Here is a 21,831-nt window from a genome sequence, read left to right on the forward strand (position 1 = left end):
TTAAGGTATCATTTTGTGTAGCGTTTATTTATGGACTTAACAAAAAGATTGAAAGGATGGAGCTTTGGGAGAACTTGATGAGAATTAGGGATAACTTGAATACTCCTTGGATGTTGATGGGAGATTTTAATAGTGTTTTCTCTCCGAAATAAAAAGTTGGAGGTGTTTCGGTGAGTGTAGAAAAGATAAGAGAGAAATTAATTCGTATATTATTCCTCCAGAATTGTACAGATATATATAAACCTAGGTATTACAAAATCTCTTAAATCAAGGGATAACAAAAGATATCCTACCAAAAATTAAACGATATTTAAATCTACAAAATAGAGATTAAATATTCACAAATATTGACTAAATCTACATCACAAATATTACTAAATCTACAAGCCCCCTCAAGCTTGGCTATAGATATTGATGAGTCCAAGCTTGCCTACAAGATATTCATGTAAGTGTTCTGGCAGCCCCTTTGTTAGCACATCATCCAACTAATGAGTTGTAGGAACATATTCCACCTTAATCATGCCTTGTTCCAATTTTTCTTTGATGAAATGTCTATCAACTTCGACCTGCTTGGTTCTATCATGGTGAACAGGGTTATGGACAATGCTGATGGTTGATTTATTGTAACAATACAGTACCATTGGCCCTTCAATCTCCATGTTTAGCTCATTCATCACTCTTCGTATCCAAATGAGTTCACATACTCCGTTTTCCATTGCCCGATACTCAGCTTCAGCACTACTTCTTGCAACAACAGATTGTTTCTTGCTGCGCGAAGTCACTAAGTTTTCCCATACAGATGTACAATATCCAGATGTCGATTTTCTATCATCGATGGATCCAGCCCAATCTGCATCAGTGAATGTTTTTACTCCATGATCATTAGTTTTCTTAAAGAATAAACCTTTACCCGGAGTTTGTTTCAAGTATCTCAGAATTCTATACACTGCGTCAAGGTGACCTTGGCATGGTGAATGCATGTATTGACTCACTAGACTCACTGCAAAAGCAATATCCGGACGAGTATGTGACGGGTAGATAAGCTTTCCCACAAGGCGTTGATAGCTTCCTTTGTCCACCGGTTCACCTTCAAACAATTTGTCCTTGTGTCCAAGTGCAATTGGTGTTTTACTTGGTTTGCAACCAAGCATACCAGTTTCCTTTAGAAGATCCAAGTATATTTCCTTTGGGAGACAGAGATGCCTTTCTTGTTTCTAGCAATTTCCATCCCGAGAAAATATTTTAGTGCACCAAGGTCCTTGACTACAAATTCCTTTGCCAACATCAACTTAAGATCTTCCATTTATTTGCTGTCATTTCCCGTGATAATTATATCATCAACATAAATAGTGAGAATTGAGATTTTTCCGTCTGCTGAATTTTTGACAAAGAGTGTATGATATGCTTGTCCCTGGATATACCCAAACGTCTTGATCACTTTAGATAATCTATCAAACCAAGCACGTGGAGACTGTTTCAGCCCATAGAGAGATTTTTTCAGTTTGTAGACACTTGAGCTTCCTAACCACTCCTCAAATCCCGGAGGTTGGCTCATATAAACTTATTCTTCGAGCTCCCCATTGAGGAAGGCATTCTTGATGTCGAGCTGATGGAGTGGCCAATCGAGGTTGGCTGCCAATGAAAAAAGGATTCTGATAGTGTTGAGTTTCGCAACTGGAGCAAAGGTTTCAGTGTAGTCAATGCCATAGGTTTGTGTGAAACCTTTGACAACCAATCGTGCCTTGTGTCGCTCAATTGATCCATCTGCCTTGTATTTCACAGTAAATACCCACTTGCACCCCACTGCCTTTTTTCCATGAGGCATATCAACCAATTCCCATGTTTTATTTTGTTGCAGGGCTTGCATCTCCTCGAGTACTGCAATTTTCCACTCAAGAATAGCTAATGCTTCTTGGATGGACCTGTGAATCATTAAACTAGATACACTTGAGGTAAAAGCATGAAACGATGGAGATAATTTTGAGTAAGAGACAAAATTGGAGATGGTATGTTGCGTACAAGATCGCACGCCTTTTCTTACTGATATAGGAACTTAAAGGTCAAGAAAAGTACCTTTTTGAGGATCTGCCATCGATTCAGTTTCATGACCATGGTTTGGACTCATCAAGTCTTTATCTGCCCGAGGTTTTGCCCGTCGCGAGTAAACATGTTCAAATTCTGGTGGTAGTGTTGATTCTCCTCCAGTTTCTAAGACATGGTCAGGTTTTGATGAGTTTAACTTAGAGTTTTCATGTGGTGAAATAAGTGGGGAAGGGGCAGTAGCATCCAATCTAATATCCAGAATTGGGGAAGTATCCCAGTGAGCTCGATCTAATATCCCCCCCCTCCCCTTGAGGTGATGTGGGAGAGAAGTAGGGAATGTCCTCAAAATATGTAACATCACATGAAATATAGGTTTTCTTTGTGAGAGAACAGTAACAACGATAGCCTTTTTGAGTAGGAGAATAACCTAAGAAAACTATTTTGAGAGCACGAGGATAGTTGTTACTGTTCTCTCACAAAGAGTTTTCTCAGACGTGGAGGCAGTAACAGTAAAAATGAAGGCAGTACACCCAAAGATTTTTAATGGAAGTGATTCAGACGTGGAGAACAGTGGATATGCAATTTTGAGCATGGACAATGGGGTTTCAAAGTTAATGGTTCGGCTTGGTAAACGATTGATGAGATAGGCAGCAGTGAGTATGGCATCTCCCCAAAGGTATTTGGGTACATTCATGGTGAACATGAGGGCATGGGCTACTTCCAACAGGTGACGATTTTTCCTTTCAGAGACTCCATTTTGTTGTGGGGGTATCAACGCAAGAGCTTTGATGTAGGATCCCATGACTTACGAGGTAGTCACAAAAAAATGGCATTGAAGTATTCTTTGCCATTATCAGTCCGAAGGGTTTGAATATTACTTTGGAATTGGGTTTTAATCATATTGTGAAAGGCTTGAAAGACGTGACTGGCATCAGATTTGTTCGTGAGAAGATACACCCATGTAACCCGCGTGTGGTAACTGGTGAGGGACCCCAAATATCGTTGTGGATAAGAGAAAATGGACGTGAAGGGGCATAGGGTTTGGGTGAAAAAATAGTGTGAGTATGTTTAGCCATTTGACAGTGCTCACACGTAAATAAACCAGGATTTTTATTAAGAAACAAAGAAGGGAACAAACGTTCAAATATAAAAATACTAGGATGACCAAGCCTATTGAAACGACCCGAAACTCGAGAGGGATTTTTTCTTTTTTTATATATACCACATATATGCCCATACATATATGCGTCAATACTAAAAATAGTTTTATTCCACTGAATATAATATATAATAAATTGATTGAACTATAGCAATTTAAAACGCCTAAATAATTTAAAAGAAATGACAGCGCGCGAAATACGGTAACGCAAAATGCAAAAACACATAGTTTAAAAATACCCAAACATAGTCAAATCATAACATGAGTAGTAAAGTGGCAAACATGCACTGTAAATAATTTAATACAATCCTCAGTCAAATCTCAGAAAATTGCGGAAATAAATACTGCAATGGTCACGGGCAAGCCAGCTATCCGTAGATGCTCAGAGGTCCTCGCCACCAGTCGGGACCACATCATCAGCCACTGAATCAAACTCACCTGCACCATTTAAATCTAGTGAGCCTAAAGGCCCAATATGCTCTATAATATACATAACGAGTATTACTAAATAAAACCACATGCAGACATACATCATATATGAAAATATCCTGAGGGTTCTAATGCATGCATGATCATAAAATCGAATGCATCATACTAAAACGTAAACATAATTTAACTAAATACATAACACAAGTTATGGCATGCAATGAATCATAAAATCTTTATTGTGTGGGTCCTATTAGTGAAATGTGACCATAAACATAAGCGATTGTGTAACACCCGGTATTTTTAATTACATAAATCCGCCTGCATAATTAGGATTTTTAATTATTTAAATTTATGATTTATGGGTTAAATAATTATGTGAATTATTTATGCATGATTTAATTTATTTTTAAGCATTTAACCCATAATTAGTGATTTATATGATTTTTTAGTATTTTTATTATTTAATCGCGTAGACGGGACCGTGGACGGACGAGATGACAACTTTCTAGCCAGATTATTTTATGAGCCTTTTTGGAGCCTTAAAATATTATTTTGAGTTTTATTATCCCAAAATTTTAAGTATTTAATTTTATTTAATTTTAGGGAGTCATTTTTATCCAAAATTAGTCAAAATATTGACTTTTTAATATTTTTAAAATTTCCCTAAATTAATATTTCGAGATTTTATTTATGTTATCAGTTTTTTTAAAAGTTTAATTAGGAGTTAAGTTATATTTTTAATATTTAAGACCTTTTTATATTTAATTATTTATCCTATATTCTAATTAACCTAAAAATAAAACCTATTCTACCTAAAACAACTAGCCGATCTCTTCTTCCTCCCATCAGCCGTCACCTCCATCTTCTTCCTCACCAAACCAACCTCCAAGAACACCATAGCCTCGGTTTTCAAGGTTCCAAGCAAGCCATCGTCGTCCCGTCGTCCCGGAGTCCTTCCTACGCGTGTTAAATCAATATCTACGGTGAAAGGCATGTTCTTTTCTTATTTTTTTCGCTATATCAGTATATATATCATGTAAATTATAGTAGACATCTGAATCTTGTAAGCACTTTTCAGAAAATCGATTTTTATATGGTTGTTGTGCCTTGTGCTTCGATTTCATGTGCATAACTCACGTTTTTCCTCTCCATGCTTGGTTCGGGGCTGAGGGTTCGGTCAGGTAAGGTCCTAGGGTGCCTAAGGGTCGAGCCATGGCAAGGCTTGGGGCTGAGAAGGGCTCGGCCGATTGTTTTTAAGCTAGAAAGGTGCAGGAGGCGCAGCCGAGACCAGTTTAGGGTTTGGGGAGAAAGGCTGCGGCTCGGTGGTTCCTGGCTGCATGGGGGTTGGGGCCTGGCTGGGTTAGGTCCGCCCGGACGTGGGCTATGTCCGGGTGGCGGCGCCCCGGCCAGGGGCAGCCGGAGCCGGCCGGCAGCAGGCCAAGAAGGCCTGCTGCTCTCGGCCGAGGATAAGGGAGAAGGGGGCGATCGGGTTCTAGGGTTTTGGTGGTTTCCGGGTCGGGTCTTGGGTCCGGGTCGGGTCTAAAATAATATGGGTTAAGTTAAGTGGGTCCGGGTCCGGGTTATTTTAATTGGGCTCGGGTATTTTTATTTTTAAGTTTTAAGTTAATTAGGAGTTAAATGGACTAATTAAATTCCCAAAAATTTAATTAGTACCATTTAATTTATTTGGGTTATTTTAAATTATTTTGGGTTATTTTATTTATTTTTTGGGCTTTTAATAATTTTTATTTAAATTTTTAAGTTGGCCAGAAATTTTTATGGGCTTGGGAGCCCATGAAAGTTATTGGGCCTGTTAATGGGCTTTTGGGCCCATTGGGCCAGGGACAGTGTTATTGGGCCTAAATTTGTCTTATTGGGCTTTGGTTGATTTATGGGCCAAGTCTTAAGTTAATGGGCTTGAGTGTAGGGCCAGCAGTCCAGAACCATCCATGAGAAAATTGCACGTGTCCTGATTATATATTTAATTATTTTTATGCATTTAAGTTATTTTAATATTTATATGTTAGTAAGAAAATTAAATTAAATATATATGAAGGACACACAATTTATTTAAGTACATGCATTCATGAAATCAATTTTTATGCTATGATTGAATTTCTATGGTTGAGCAAATAAAATATTTTAGGTGGAAATTGAAGTAGTGTGGCCATTTATGGGCAGTTTTCTGCCATTTATGTATGGGCAGTTTCTGCCATTTATGTATGGGTGGTTCGCCACCAGCCTCGTACGATGGTTTCTTAGACTGATCAGTCGCACTATAAGTATGGGTCACACTTACGGATAGGACCATTCGATGTTAAGAAAATAAATGCTCAACAACTCAAGTATGTATGTTATGTATTATGTATTTATGTTTATTTAAGTAAGTTATGTTATGTAATTTTTAAGCATGCTCATTCATGTATATGTATGTATTAGTATTAAATTGTTTTAAATTATTTTAAACCCTTGTTAGTATGCATGTTGGGCCTCTAGGCTCACTACACTGATATGGTGCAGGTGAGTACGTAGAGGAGCAGGTTACTCCTACCGGTGGTGAGGACGTATGAGCAGCGCTGCAGTAGCCCCGTGACCGTGACAGCTTCTGAGTCACCGTGCTTGAGTCTTATGATACATATTATTATTTTTAAGGGTTGAGGTGTTTGGAATATTTTATTAAATATTTTAGTGCATGCACACTTTTTATTTATTTTATTTATGCAGTATATTTTGAATTATAGGGGTTGACTCAGATATTTATTCAATTCAAAGAATGCATTTTATTTAAGTATTTAAATTGTTTATTTATTTAGTCATGAATTTATTTTAAGTATTTTAATTCAGTGCATATATGTATGGGCATACATGTACATATTTTATTTAGTAGTATAAAAAAAAAAAAAAAATTTCCGCATATTTATTTATTATAGAGCTAAGGCTCGTTTCAGTTGGTATCAAAGCACGGTCCTTGGAGGGGTCACTACTGCTATGCAAGCTCAGAAATCCACGCTACCGGTCTGTAAGTTTTAATGTTTATAGTATGATTTAATTTCTAGAATTTAAAGTTAGCCTTAATTTTAAACACTTAGTTATGCATGGCGATTTACGTAAATAAATATGTGGTGGTGCAGAATGCCTCCCAGACAAGTGAACCGACGTGGGAGACCTCCACCGCCACCTCAGCAGCACCCCATGACAGCACTGGAGCAGGCCAGTGCCACGATGATGGCGGGAATCACTGCTTTGCTGGAGCAGCAAGCAGCCCGTCCCAGACTGTCCCACGAGGAGGACGTCGCAGAGAGGTTCCAGAAGAAGGGGCCTAAGGAGTTTGTGGGGACCACCGATCCGTTGGTGGCTGAGGGATGGATTCGCTCTCTTGAGTCCATCTTCGACTATATGGGGATCACAGACGCCGACAGGGTGAGCTGTGCTACGTATATGATGCGAGGCGATGCAGCCCTTTGGTGGGAGGGTGCAGTTAGAGGAGTCCATCTACCTACACTGACGTGGGCTGAGTTCAGGCGTATCTTCTACGCCAAATATTTCACTGAGGATGTGCGCAGTCGCATGATCCTAGAGTTCATGAGTCTCCGTCAGGGGGACAGATCTGTGGTGGAGTACGTGAGCCAGTATGAGAGGGCTGTCATTTTGTGCCCATGATTGCTGATAGTCCGCAGGAGAAGCTGCGACAGTTTGTTGAGGGCTTGAGGGCTGAGATCAGGCATGACGTACGTATGGCAGACATCTTTACATATGAGTCTGCAGTCAGCAGGGCCTTGCGTTCCGAGGAGGGACGGAGGGAGATACAGAGAGAGCAGCAGGGTAAGAGGCAGTTTGTGCAGACAGGGTATCAGCGACCATCTTCGCAGCCACCTGCGAAGAAACAGTCTACAGGGCCATCTAAGGGCCCGAATCAGCAGAGGTCTCAGGGGAAGCCACAGCAGCAGACTAGGGGCGGGGCCCCTACTCCAGGGAGATATCCAGTGTGTCCGAAGTGCCAGAAGATGCATTCCGGGCAGTGTCTATTGGGAGCAGGAGTCTGCTATCGCTGCAAGGAGCCAGGGCATCAGATTGCCAACTGCCCGCAGAGGCAGAATGTCAGTGGGCGAGTATATGTGATGCAGGCAGAGGAGGCAGACCCAGATACCTCCTTGATCACCGGTATACCTAACCCCTAGAACTTTTTCAATACTTTGCTTTTGTTTATTGCGATTATATCTGAATGCCTGTTACATGAGTTTAATTATCAGCATGCTAGAATAAGAATTTTGTTTCTTTGTGATTAGAATTAAGGATTTCTAGTGTTTTAACCTTGGGAGCATAGTGGTATGAATTGTTGGGAATCTTCTGCGTGCAGGGAGAATTCTAGTTGGAGGCAACTCCACGTTTGCGTTGCTAGATTCAGGAGCCACGCATTCGTTTATCTCCCGAGATTTTATCAGACGGATAGGCATTACACCGGAGGTTGTAGACAGTGGTTACGATGTTACCATGCCATCCGGACAGATTATCACTACCACTAGTGTCATCAGGGATCTGGAATTGGAGTTGCAGGGACACTCCATTCGAGCAGATCTAGTGGTTCTTCCATTGACTGGGTTTGACTTGATTTTGGGTATGGACTGGCTATCAGTTAATGGAGCTTCGATTGATTTCCGACGTAGGACAGTATCAGTGAAGCCAGCAGGAGGTGAGATGTTTACTTTCTTTGCATCTCAGTCTAGCAGTATTCCTCAGATGATATCACTTGTCCGTGCGAGGAAACTGTTGCGCAGTGGATGTCAGGGTTTTCTTGCTAGTGTGGTCACTACCTCAGACGTTTCTAGCAGATCTTTATCAGATATAGAGGTGGTACGTGACTATCCAGATGTTTTTCCTGACGATGTTGCAGGAGTTCCACCAGTAAGAGAGGTGGAGTTCAGTATTGAGTTGTTGCCGGATACTGTGCCTATCTCTAAGGCACCGTATCGACTTGCTCCTACGGAGATGAGAGAGTTGAAGGAGCAGATTCAGGAGCTGTTGGAGAAGGGCTTTGTTCGTCCTAGCTTTTCTCCATGGGGAGCTCCAGTGTTGTTTGTGAAGAAGAAGGACGGCAGCATGAGATTGTGCATTGACTACCGAGAGCTCAACAGAGTCACAGTGAAGAATAAGTATCCGCTACCGAGGATAGAGGATTTATTCGATCAGTTGCAGGGAGCTTCGGTATTCTCCAAGATCGATCTGCGATCTGGTTACCATCAGCTGAGAGTCAGGGATTCAGACGTGTCTAAGACTGCCTTTAGGACACGGTATGGGCACTATGAGTTTTTGGTGATGCCCTTTGGGTTGACCAATGCTCCAGCAGTTTTTATGGATCTCATGCATCGTGTCTTCCAGCCGTATTTAGATCAGTTTGTCATTGTATTTATTGATGACATATTGATCTACTCGAGGAGCATTGAGGAGCATACACAGCATTTGCATACAGCCTTGCAGACTTTGAGGGAGCATCGACTGTTTGCAAAGTTCAGTAAGTGTGAGTTTTGGTTGGAGCAGGTGGCGTTTCTAGGCCACATTATTTCTAGAGATGGGATTGCAGTGGATCAGTCCAAGGTGCAGGCAGTGAGGGATTGGGGGATTCCAAAGAATGCTTCGGAGATTCGTAGCTTCTTGGGTTTAGCAGGATACTATAGGAAGTTCATCAAGGGTTTTTCCTCTATTGCAGTACCCTTGACTTCCTTGACCAAGAAGAACGCGAAGTATAGTTGGAGTCCAGATTGTCAGAGGAGTTTTGATCAGCTGAAGGATGCACTTACTTCAGCACCTGTGTTAGCTATGACAGTGCCACATGAGGAGTTAGTGGTGTACACCGATGCATCCAAGCTTGGTTTGGGCGCAGTACTTATGCAGAGTGGCAGAGTTATCGCATATGCGTCGCGACAGTTGAAGATTCATGAGCAGAACTATCCGACGCATGATTTGGAGCTTGCAGCAGTGGTATTCGCGTTGAAAATCTGGAGGCACTATCTTTACGGCGAGAAGTGCAAGATTTTCACCGACCACAAGAGCCTCAAATACTTCTTCACCCAGAAGGAGTTGAACATGAGGCAGCGCAGATGGCTTGAGCTTGTTAAGGACTACGACTGTGACATTAGCTACCATCCGGGTAAGGCTAATGTAGTGGCAGATGCTTTGAGTCGAAAGTCGTCAGTGGTATCATGTTTGACTGCACAGTTACCACTACAGACCGAGATTCAGAGATTTGGTTTGGAGTGCTATCCGAGGGGCCATGCACCGAGTTTGTCAGTGTTGACGGTGCAGCCAGTGTTGAGAGATCGGATTAGAGAGGGACAATCCACTGATGAGGAGCTACAGCGATGGAGACAGAGAGATGAGGCCAGAGGTAATCTCTTGTATACAGTGGAGGATGGCATCGTTCAGTACCGTGGGAGGATGTGGGTACCGAGCGTTGATCAGTTGAGAGCCGAGATTCTAGCAGAGGCTCATGCATCTCCGTACTCCATTCACCCCGGAAGTACGAAGATGTACCGAGACTTACAGTTATTGTATTGGTGGCCCGGGATGAAGAGTGACATCGGGAGAGTGGTGTCAGAGTGCTTGACTTGTCAGCAGGTCAAAGCAGAGCATCAGCGTCCAGCAGGACTTCTTAGACCTCTCCCTATTCCGGAATGGAAGTGGGAGAATATTACGATGGATTTTGTAGTTGGCTTACCGAGGAGTACCAGAGGGTGTACAGCGATTTGGGTGATTGTGGATAGACTCACCAAGTCAGCTCATTTCTTGCCGGTAAGGACTACTTACACCTTGACACAGTATGCAGAGCTTTACGTCAGAGAGATTGTTAGACTGCATGGCATACCAGTGTCTATCGTGTCAGACAGAGATCCGAGGTTCACCTCAGCGTTTTGGAAGAGTCTGCACACAGCTTTGGGGACTAGACTTTTGTTCAGTACAGCTTTTCATCCCCAGACAGATGGTCAGTCCGAGAGAGTGATCCAGGTTCTCGAGGATCTTCTGAGAGCTTGTGTCATCGATTTTCGAGGATCTTGGGAGACTAGACTGCCATTAGTGGAGTTTACCTATAACAACAGCTTTCAGTCGTCTATAGGTATGGCTCCATATGCAGCACTTTATGGGAGGAGATGCAGATCTCCGGTGCATTGGGATGAGGTTGGAGAGAGGATTTTGTTGGGTCCAGAGATTGTGCAGCAGACAGCTGACATAGTGACGCAGATTCGAGATAGGATGAGGACTGCGCAGAGTCGGCAGAAGAGTTATGCAGATGCCAGACGACGCGATTTGGAGTTCGCAGTCGGTGATCACGTATTTCTGAAGGTGTCACCTATGAAGGGAGTAGCGCGTTTTGGACGGAGAGGCAAGCTTAATCCGAGATATATAGGGCCATTCGAGATCTTGGAGAGAGTTGGCACATTGGCCTACCGTTTAGCTCTACCACCGGGGCTAGCGGCAGTGCACAACGTTTTCCATGTATCCATGCTTCGGAGATATGTCTCCAACCCGTCGCATGTGTTGGATTTTGAGCCCTTACAGTTGCCACCAGATCTTGTATACGAGGAGAGACCAGTGCGGATCTTGGCTAGAGAGGAGCGGAGGCTTAGGACGCGGGTCATACCGATGGTCAGAGTCCAGTGGCTGAATCACTCGGAGGAGGAAGCTACTTGGGAGACCGAGGAGGATATGAGGACTCGCTACCCGGAGTTGTTCGGGTAAGTACTTTAATTTCGAGGACGAAATTCAATTTAAGGGGGGGAGAATTGTAACACCCGGTATTTTTAATTACATAAATCCGCCTGCATAATTAGGATTTTTAATTATTTAAATTTATGATTTATGGGTTAAATAATTATGTGAATTATTTATGCATGATTTAATTTATTTTTAAGCATTTAACCCATAATTAGTGATTTATATGATTTTTTAGTATTTTTATTATTTAATCGCGTAGACGGGACCGTGGACGGACGAGATGACAACTTTCTAGCCAGATTATTTTATGAGCCTTTTTGGAGCCTTAAAATATTATTTTGAGTTTTATTATCCCAAAATTTTAAGTATTTAATTTTATTTAATTTTAGGGAGTCATTTTTATCCAAAATTAGTCAAAATATTGACTTTTTAATATTTTTAAAATTTCCCTAAATTAATATTTCGAGATTTTATTTATGTTATCAGTTTTTTTAAAAGTTTAATTAGGAGTTAAGTTATATTTTTAATATTTAAGACCTTTTTATATTTAATTATTTATCCTATATTCTAATTAACCTAAAAATAAAACCTATTCTACCTAAAACAACTAGCCGATCTCTTCTTCCTCCCATCAGCCGTCACCTCCATCTTCTTCCTCACCAAACCAACCTCCAAGAACACCATAGCCTCGGTTTTCAAGGTTCCAAGCAAGCCATCGTCGTCCCGTCGTCCCGGAGTCCTTCCTACGCGTGTTAAATCAATATCTACGGTGAAAGGCATGTTCTTTTCTTATTTTTTTCGCTATATCAGTATATATATCATGTAAATTATAGTAGACATCTGAATCTTGTAAGCACTTTTCAGAAAATCGATTTTTATAAGGTTGTTGTGCCTTGTGCTTCGATTTCATGTGCATAACTCACGTTTTTCCTCTCCATGCTTGGTTCGGGGCTGAGGGTTCGGTCAGGTAAGGTCCTAGGGTGCCTAAGGGTCGAGCCATGGCAAGGCTTGGGGCTGAGAAGGGCTCGGCCGATTGTTTTTAAGCTAGAAAGGTGCAGGAGGCGCAGCCGAGACCAGTTTAGGGTTTGGGGAGAAAGGCTGCGGCTCGGTGGTTCCTGGCTGCATGGGGGTTGGGGCCTGGCTGGGTTAGGTCCGCCCGGACGTGGGCTACGTCTGGGTGGCGGCGCCCCGGCCAGGGGCGGCCGGAGCCGGCCGGCAGCAGGCCAAGAAGGCCTGCTGCTCTCGGCCGAGGATAAGGGAGAAGGGGGCGATCGGGTTCTAGGGTTTTGGTGGTTTCCGGGTCGGGTCTTGGGTCCGGGTCGGGTCTAAAATAATATGGGTTAAGTTAAGTGGGTCCGGGTCCGGGTTATTTTAATTGGGCTCGGGTATTTTTATTTTTAAGTTTTAAGTTAATTAGGAGTTAAATGGACTAATTAAATTCCCAAAAATTTAATTAGTACCATTTAATTTATTTGGGTTATTTTAAATTATTTTGGGTTATTTTATTTATTTTTTGGGCTTTTAATAATTTTTATTTAAATTTTTAAGTTGGCCAGAAATTTTTATGGGCTTGGGAGCCCATGAAAGTTATTGGGCCTGTTAATGGGCTTTTGGGCCCATTGGGCCAGGGACAGTGTTATTGGGCCTAAATTTGTCTTATTGGGCTTTGGTTGATTTATGGGCCAAGTCTTAAGTTAATGGGCTTGAGTGTAGGGCCAGCAGTCCAGAACCATCCATGAGAAAATTGCACGTGTCCTGATTATATATTTAATTATTTTTATGCATTTAAGTTATTTTAATATTTATATGTTAGTAAGAAAATTAAATTAAATATATATCAAGGACACACAATTTATTTAAGTACATGCATTCATGAAATCAATTTTATGCTATGATTGAATTTCTATGGTTGAGCAAATAAAATATTTTAGGTGGAAATTGAAGTAGTGTGGCCATTTATGGGCAGTTTTCTGCCATTTATGTATGGGCAGTTTCTGCCATTTATGTATGGGTGGTTCGCCACCAGCCTCGTACGATGGTTTCTTAGACTGATCAGTCGCACTATAAGTATGGGTCACACTTACGGATAGGACCATTCGATGTTAAGAAAATAAATGCTCAACAACTCAAGTATGTATGTTATGTATTATGTATTTATGTTTATTTAAGTAAGTTATGTTATGTAATTTTTAAGCATGCTCATTCATGTATATGTATGTATTAGTATTAAATTGTTTTAAATTATTTTAAACCCTTGTTAGTATGCATGTTGGGCCTCTAGGCTCACTACACTGATATGGTGCAGGTGAGTACGTAGAGGAGCAGGTTACTCCTACCGGTGGTGAGGACGTATGAGCAGCGCTGCAGTAGCCCCGTGACCGTGACAGCTTCTGAGTCACCGTGCTTGAGTCTTATGATACATATTATTATTTTTAAGGGTTGAGGTGTTTGGAATATTTTATTAAATATTTTAGTGCATGCACACTTTTTATTTATTTTATTTATGCAGTATATTTTGAATTATAGGGGTTGACTCAGATATTTATTCAATTCAAAGAATGCATTTTATTTAAGTATTTAAATTGTTTATTTATTTAGTCATGAATTTATTTTAAGTATTTTAATTCAGTGCATATATGTATGGGCATACATGTACATATTTTATTTAGTAGTATAAAAAAAAAAAAAATTTCCGCATATTTATTTATTATAGAGCTAAGGGTCGTTTCAGATTGAATAATCTATAACCAGCGTACGCGGCGGCGAGGTTCACCCAACCTTAACACGGGGATCCGTAGGCTCCTGAACATAATTGTCATAATTCACATCAATTTCCCCAAAAATATTTTATTCGCATGCCATTATCATAATAAAAACATATGCATGAATCATGAATTAGAAATATTATTTTTTTTCTTAAAAATGTTTGCCCGTAAATATATATTTAATTTATTTTTCAATAAAATCATATTTATATCAAAATATATATATACATATTTTAAATATATATTTATGGACTACATGATTTGCCACAGCTGGTTCGAGCCGCTGCCCCTTAACCTAAACTTTAAAACAAAGTCTGACCCAATAAACTTAGGCCAGCCCATTTAAATTTATTTCTCTCGAAAGCCTAACTAATAATTCAACTTAAGTGCTGATAATACCTAGCGTCCATATACATAATTAAGCCCAATATAACACTTTAAGCCCAAACATTTATTAAAATCAGATTATATATTTCTCTTAAGCCCAAGTACTAAGCCCAAGAGTTAGCCCAATAAGCTTAAGCCCAGATCAAATAAATTGGCCCAAGTACTAAATGATCTTAATAAACCAATTTAACTCCATTCAGGCTCAAATATAAACATTTTGCCCAATTATCCAATATAACCCACAAATTATTTAGACCCTAAATAAGACTACCCGGCCCAAAATAAACTTGACCCAAACCCAAACCCGTAATCTATGACCCGATCCACTAACCCAGACCCGGCCCGACTCGGGTCCAGCCCACCTGGACCGAGCCCAAGTCACGCCCCAGCCCACACCCTTCTCCTCCCTCACGCCCGCCTACGCTCAGCCCCGTTTCACAACCTTGCATCTTCCTGCTCCGGCCACCCCTGGCCGGAGCCGCGCCGGTAGGACCATCCCAAGGTCCTGCCGGTGCTACATGTAGCGACCTGACCCGGATCCACTACCTAATCAGAGTTAAGAGCATAATTAAGCATGCATTAAATAAAATCGCTGCGGAAGACTTAAATACAAGCAGACCGGCAGAATACAACCGGCTAACAAACTCGATTTACACAACCCAGTCGAATTACTTAGATAAAAACCTACAGCTAAATACTGCTCTCTTCAAGGTCGCTGGCTCCTCCAGGCTCCTGGTGCTCAATCCTACACCTACACCTGCCCCGTCGAATAGGGTATCCAGATACACAGAAAATACTGGACGTGAGCTCTAAGCTCAATACGAAAGCACGGATAAACATACAAATATGATGCATGCAAATGACAGGGTATCCATATCTGGGATAACTGTATACAACTGCTCAGACTGGCGCCTGGGATATAAGCTCGTCACATCGGGGTAGCTAACCACTGTGTGCGACCACTCATTCCCGAATCACGGACGTGGACCACGGAGTCCTTTAGGTATCAATACTTAAGGGTACTCGATATCAAACGTCCTAACAGGGCTGAGCAACCCTAACTGGCTCATCTCGAAAGATATACAGATTTACAGGCACAAGATGATATGCACATGCCGCATAACAATAATAACATGCAAACACATAAATGCAACATATAAGCATTCATATCCGCTGGCAATCTCAGTCAGTACTTACGTACCTTTCAAAGGCAGTCCTAGTAGTCCCACTCTAGGTTCCAAGCCTATCATCAAGTCTACAATGCAAATACCCATGCATCATTCAATAAGCTATTGCATACTCCTAAATAATTTAAGGAGACCATAGCTATACCTGCATCCGTCATCAGCCCACTGATGGCGACTATCCCGCAACTAGGGCACTCCCCTGCTGCGAATCCACAGCCTCGAACATGGCTCTACAACACGAGCTTGCTCCGCTATTATGTCAGACACTGTCTGACTATACTAAAACAAATACCCTACTCCAACTCTAAAATAAAAGTACCCAAAGCCCTAAAATAGGACCACGAGGGCGAAGGAGAAAATTCGGAATTGGCAAGAAATGAATGCCTCGGACCTTATATTTATAGGCATTGATCGGAACCTCCGATCCTCGATCGGAACTTCCGATCCTTGATCGAAACGTCCGATCCTGCCATTGGAGCTTCCGAACATCCTCATCTGCCACGTGTCAAAATTTCACTGGTTGACTTCGGATAGGGGTCGGAGCTTTCGATCCTGTTCGGAGCTTCCGATCAACCACACGTCATGGATGACGTAATTCGATCGGAGCTTCCGATCGTTCATCGGAGCTTCCGATCACCTTCGGAGCATCCGATCCTAACTTCGGAGCTTCCGATCTGTCTGACCCTCCGGACCATTTTTGATCATTTTGGGTCTATTTCCAGGCTTCATTAATCCATTTAGAAGTCTCCTTAATCACGTTTTACTAAATCTAACATGATCACACGATAATTACTCATTATCGTTAATTCTAGATATGTGCCACTACATTCCCACCACCTTAAAAGGATTTCGTCCTCGAAATCTAAGGTAAACCTCGGGACTATAGTATAAACCATTCGTCCAATTCATTAGTAGTTCCGGTTCAAAACATCTGGTCAAATAACCTTCGACAATACCAAACCTCGCTAAACCTGCAGGGTCTGTTCATTCACTGAACCACATCAAAACATAAACTCGATTTATAATTTGCACTGATTTCAAATTCGCACGCTTTTAACGATCACTCTGGAAATCACTGCCTTCTTATCAGCAATCCTGCGAGAATCGTGTAACACTACTGACTATCGTCAGTTATCCATCGATAACCGCAACAACACGGCACCTTCGGTCCAAATTGCCGACTGTATCAGCCACACTGACTACAAATCTTAACGATGACACTTCTGCTAAGATCGTAACTAGCCATCAGCTATTCTCTAGACATGCACGAACTCCATCGCTGCCCACGATAAAACCAGATACAACACATTGTATTTCACTGGTCTAACGGTAACATCGCATCCCTTGACGTTATCGCAAAGTTCTAAACAAATTGATCTAGATTTGGCTTTCGGTCAAATCCTAGATATCCTTTTTCCAAGAACTCATGTGTGTTACTCTTTATCACTAAGGATAAAATATTTCTTCCCAAAACAGTACCTTATGCGAATAGAAATGGCAACTACCGGCCACCAGTTCGCAAAGCAATCGCATCACTGCCACCACTCTAACCATCTAAAATCCTCAGACTGATTGCGATAAACCTTGATCCGAATCCCGCTATCGTAGATAGCATCTACTCGATCGCATTAGTCATCCTTTCATGGATAACAACAAAATCCTGACAATTCTTGGCATCATAGTACGTACTTTCAGTACTCACTCTGCCCGATAAATGTTTCCCAAAGAACACCAACTAAGTAAACAGATGACAAAATCTTTATACACAATTTCTTGTCTAAATACATCCTTCGAGGTCGTCGCCTCGAAATTCACTACCATCCTGCTGAAACCCTCAGATGGACCAACACCACCCTCAGCATTAGTAGCCTATATCGAATGCTTACTTCTATCTCGAAACTAGAGATAGTATCGACGAAAACGATTTCGGTTATCCTGTTCCAGATAACCAAACCCTTGGCTCACTAGCGGGGATAAACAAACTGATTCACCTTGATCCCGCACAGAATCTATCAATACTAGTGGCAATTATGTTATCTAATCCTTTCAATGACACAGCATATCAAAATGCACTGGGATATCAGTGACAACAATCCTGCCAGACTCAGAAACACAAGTCTCAGCTGCTGTCTCGTCCCATGAAACAACTAATGCTAACCTGTTAATGTTCATTTAAATCCATGAGCACTTGTCGAATCACCTCTCAAGAACAAATCTCGAGAAATCTGCTGGAAGCCCTCAAGCTAAACATTCTGACTAACAGTCCCCAAAATTTGTCCACTGACAATTCTGGGACAATCACTGAATCCTATTCCCGCAAACTGGATAAATCATTGCTAAAACCAAGCAATGTTCAGATCAAAATCCGTCAATGGTAATCTCAGTAATGCTATTAACTAGAAAATGATCACAAGAGCCAACCTATGACTATTCTCATGATCTGCAGAATCCAAAAAGCCCCGATTCTCGCATCCCTGGAGATTCCTTAGCAACTAAAAAAATTTCCTAAATGCACTTGAATCGCTATATCAAAGCATATCATACTTATAGTACTATTCCCAGTACTTCTTGATTTACTACGTCCCAATCAGTACCGATTGGAATAATCTGATCGATCAAGTTGATCTACTGTAGCTCTCGCTCTGCCTGACGATATCAACCCTAATCAGACAATCACAGATCAATGAAACTCTCATGGCCGATCAATATCGATGATCTCACTGCCACACATCCGCAGATCCCAAATACTTGGAATCAAAAGAATCACAGCTGATTCAATCACTCATCTTTGACAAAGTCAGACAACAGTTAAAAGTAGTCACTAGTGCTAAACCTGCATCAGTCTAGACATACTATCCATTGTCTGTATTCATTTAAGATGATCATAAGGACTTGTTCAACCCAAGCCGCAATACAAGTCCGAAAGATTTCAACTATCGCTGAACATGCTCCTGATAACTATATCTCTTGCTAAGACTGCAAGAAATCGAAACTGAGGTTACTTGCCACGGTGTCCCACCTGAAATCACCACCAAGTGTACACTGGCATAAATCACGCTATCCTCACGCCTCAAATAGTCATGTACAATCCTTAGCATCGGATATAATCTATCACTAAAGGAAACCATCATTGCTGAAAAATACTCATCCCCGAGTCAAATGTTCCAAGAAGTTCACAAACCCATCTCCTGGATAACCCTTATCACAAGAGCATCCAAACACCGACTAGATCCACTAGTCTAGCAGTATCCAATAGGCTAGAACTATCTGCTCAGAGTACGCACTTGTCAAGGAAATCCCTCCAAGACTGGTCCTTATGACGAAACTACAAACCAATATCTCTGACGACAGTCAGATGATATCTAAATCACTGATACATAACCAATCATCTAATCCAAAGTCATACCCCGTCGTGATTGTTACCAAAACTCTTGACTAGGTAACCTTCCCACCGCCAATCCTAAAGCACGAAGGCTTCCAGGTATTCTCCGAAGTACAAAAGACTCCCAAAGTAACACTGGCATAGGGTCGCTCTCCATCATGTCTCGTCATGATCATAGTCCACAACTCTCGATATGTACTCAACTGGTTCCTGATGAAATCCCATCATCATGAATTCCCAACCAATGAAGGTCAATCAGGCTACTGTTCTACAGAAACAACCTAGAACGAAACTCAAAATTTCAAACAAGATCAAAATTCCCATGCCCCCAGATGAATCACCTCATCACTGGCACTAACCCAGTTGAACGACTAATTAGGTCAATCCTAGGAAAACACCTAGAATAACCCCATGTCAATCCGTTACCGCTGGCTTACTCAAAATCCATGAGCTATCCTAGTTGATTACCAATCAACTAATTCCAAGCCAAACTTTATAAAATTACTTGCAATCAATCACGAATTGCTAAATAAGTAACACATGTATCATTACTTCAAGTTTGTACAATTTCTTTATTACAATTCCATGTAATATCATTACAGTATTCCGAAAATACAACAACATGTACATCCAATAACTTGATATGATACAATCAAATTCTGATGACTGAAATAGTATTTACAAATACATTAATACAGTATTTAAAATCATCGAACTTGTCTTCGCTACTTGAGAATGAATCTTCCAATCGACACATGCATCGATACAAGCATACTTTCGTCCAAGTCTCTCTACATGTCCTCCAGCAAAGAACTCCGGAGAAATGGCACGTGATAGCTAACCAGCTATGCTCTGCATCAGTGCATGTTAGTCGAATTCTTCTGCTCACGATCTACCATCAGCGTTCTTCTTGTACCCAAATCATGCTTTTGAACATGAAGTTTCCCGTATGCCTACCAAAAGCATCGATACAAGCATACCAGCAAAACCATGTTCTGCACGAGTTTACAGACCTTACGCTCGAAACCTGTCATGCCTTAGGCACTCAAGGTATCTCCTGTGAAGGTCTATCTGACAATCTATCCAGCTACGAGTGGATAATCTCTTTGGACTGAAACCACATGGGTTATTATACACCATTCGTTCCAAAAAGCCCTCAGAGATATCTAACGCGATATACCCGATCTTCTCTTCCAGTCTTCCCTGGCTGGAATCCATATGTTCTTCGATCAACATCCCAATGCATCAAATGATGAACCGTTCACAGCAGTCAGTCTATCTATCGATATGCTACTACTGGTGTTCTCATCACTATTGCATTCCTTATAGTAAAAACTTCTGCCGCAAACCTTGGCAATGAAGAACCAAATCTTCTTTCACTAGGCCTCAATAAATCCTACAAGGATAATCAAGAAGTCTTATTATCAATTTCCTAAGTCCCTTGCATGCAGCTCTGATACCATAAATGTAGCAACCCGACCCGGATCCACTACCTAATCAAAGTTAAGAGCATAATTAAGCATGCATTAAATAAAATCGCTGTCGAAGACTTAAATACAAGCAGACCGGCAGAATACAACCGGCTAACAAACTCGATTTATACAATCCAATCGAATTACTTAGATAAAAACCTACAGCTAAATACTGCTGTCTTCAAGGTCGCTGGCTCCTCCAGGCTCCTGGTGCTCAATCATGCACCTACATCTGCTCCGTCGAATAGGGTATCCAGATACACAGAAAATACTGGACGTGAGCTCTAAGCTCAATACGAAAGCACGGATAAACATACAAAAATGCATGCAAATGACAGGGTATCCATATCTGGGATAACTGTATACAACTGCTCAGACTGGCGCCTGGGATATAAGCTCGTCACATCGGGGTAACTAACCACTGTGTGCGACCACTCATTCCCGAATCACGGATGCGGACCACGGAGTCCTTCATGTATCAGTACCTAAGGGTACTCGATATCAAACATCCTAACAGGGCTGAGCAACCCTAACTGGCTCATCTCGAAAGATATACAGATGTACAGGCACAAGATGATATGCACATGCCGCATAACAATAATAACATGCAAACACATAAATGAAACATATAAGCATGCATATCCGCTGGCAATCTCAGTCAGTACTTACGTACCTTTCTAAGGCAGTCCTAGTAGTCCCACTCTAGGTTCCAAGCCTATCATCAAGTCTACAATGCAAATACCCATGCATCATTCAATAAGCTCTAAAAGCCTTAACTAAGCTATTGCATACTCCTAAATAATTTAAAGAGACCATAGCTATACCTGCGTCCGTCGTCAGCCCACTGATGGCGACTATCCCGCAACTAGGGCACTCCTCTGCTGCGAATCCACAGCCTCGAACACGGTTCTACAACACGAGCACTGCTCTGCTACTATGTCAGACACTGTCTGACTATACTAAAACAAATACCCTACTCCAACTCTAAAATAAGAGTATCCAAAGCCCTAAAATAGGACCACGAGGGCGAAGGAGAGAATTCGGAATTGGCAAGAAATGAATGCCTTAGACCTTATATTTATAGGCATCGATCGGAACCTCCGATCCTCGATCGGAACTTCCGATCCTTGATCGGAACGTCCGATCCTGCCATCGGAGCTTCCGAGCATCCTCATCTGCCACGTGTCAAAATCTCACTGGTTGACTTCGGATAGGGGTGATCGGAGCTTCCGATCAACCACACGTCATGGATGACGTAATTCAATCGAAGCTTCCGATCACCTTCGGAGCATCCGATCCT

At 41.5% G+C, this 21,831-nt stretch overlaps 1 protein-coding gene across 1 annotated transcript; it reads right to left on the minus strand.

Annotated features, from left to right (window-relative positions):
• Window positions 1–485: 485 nt before the first annotated feature.
• LOC140872035 (secreted RxLR effector protein 161-like) lies at window positions 486–1,151 on the minus strand. Its single transcript, XM_073274771.1, has one exon. The coding sequence runs from the start codon at window positions 1,149–1,151 to the stop codon at window positions 486–488; it is 666 nt and encodes a 221-aa protein (XP_073130872.1).
• Between the last annotated feature and the right edge of the window lie 20,680 nt (window positions 1,152–21,831).

The sequence above is a fragment of the Henckelia pumila genome, unplaced genomic scaffold, assembly GCF_033568475.1.
Source record: "Henckelia pumila isolate YLH828 unplaced genomic scaffold, ASM3356847v2 CTG_461:::fragment_3, whole genome shotgun sequence".
NCBI classification, from domain to species: domain Eukaryota; kingdom Viridiplantae; phylum Streptophyta; class Magnoliopsida; order Lamiales; family Gesneriaceae; genus Henckelia; species Henckelia pumila.

What these genes read in the sequence shown, in the direction of transcription:
- LOC140872035 (XM_073274771.1), bottom strand. Translation starts at nt 1,151, where the DNA reads ATGCTTGGTTGCAAACCAAGTAAAACACCAATTGCACTTGGACACAAG.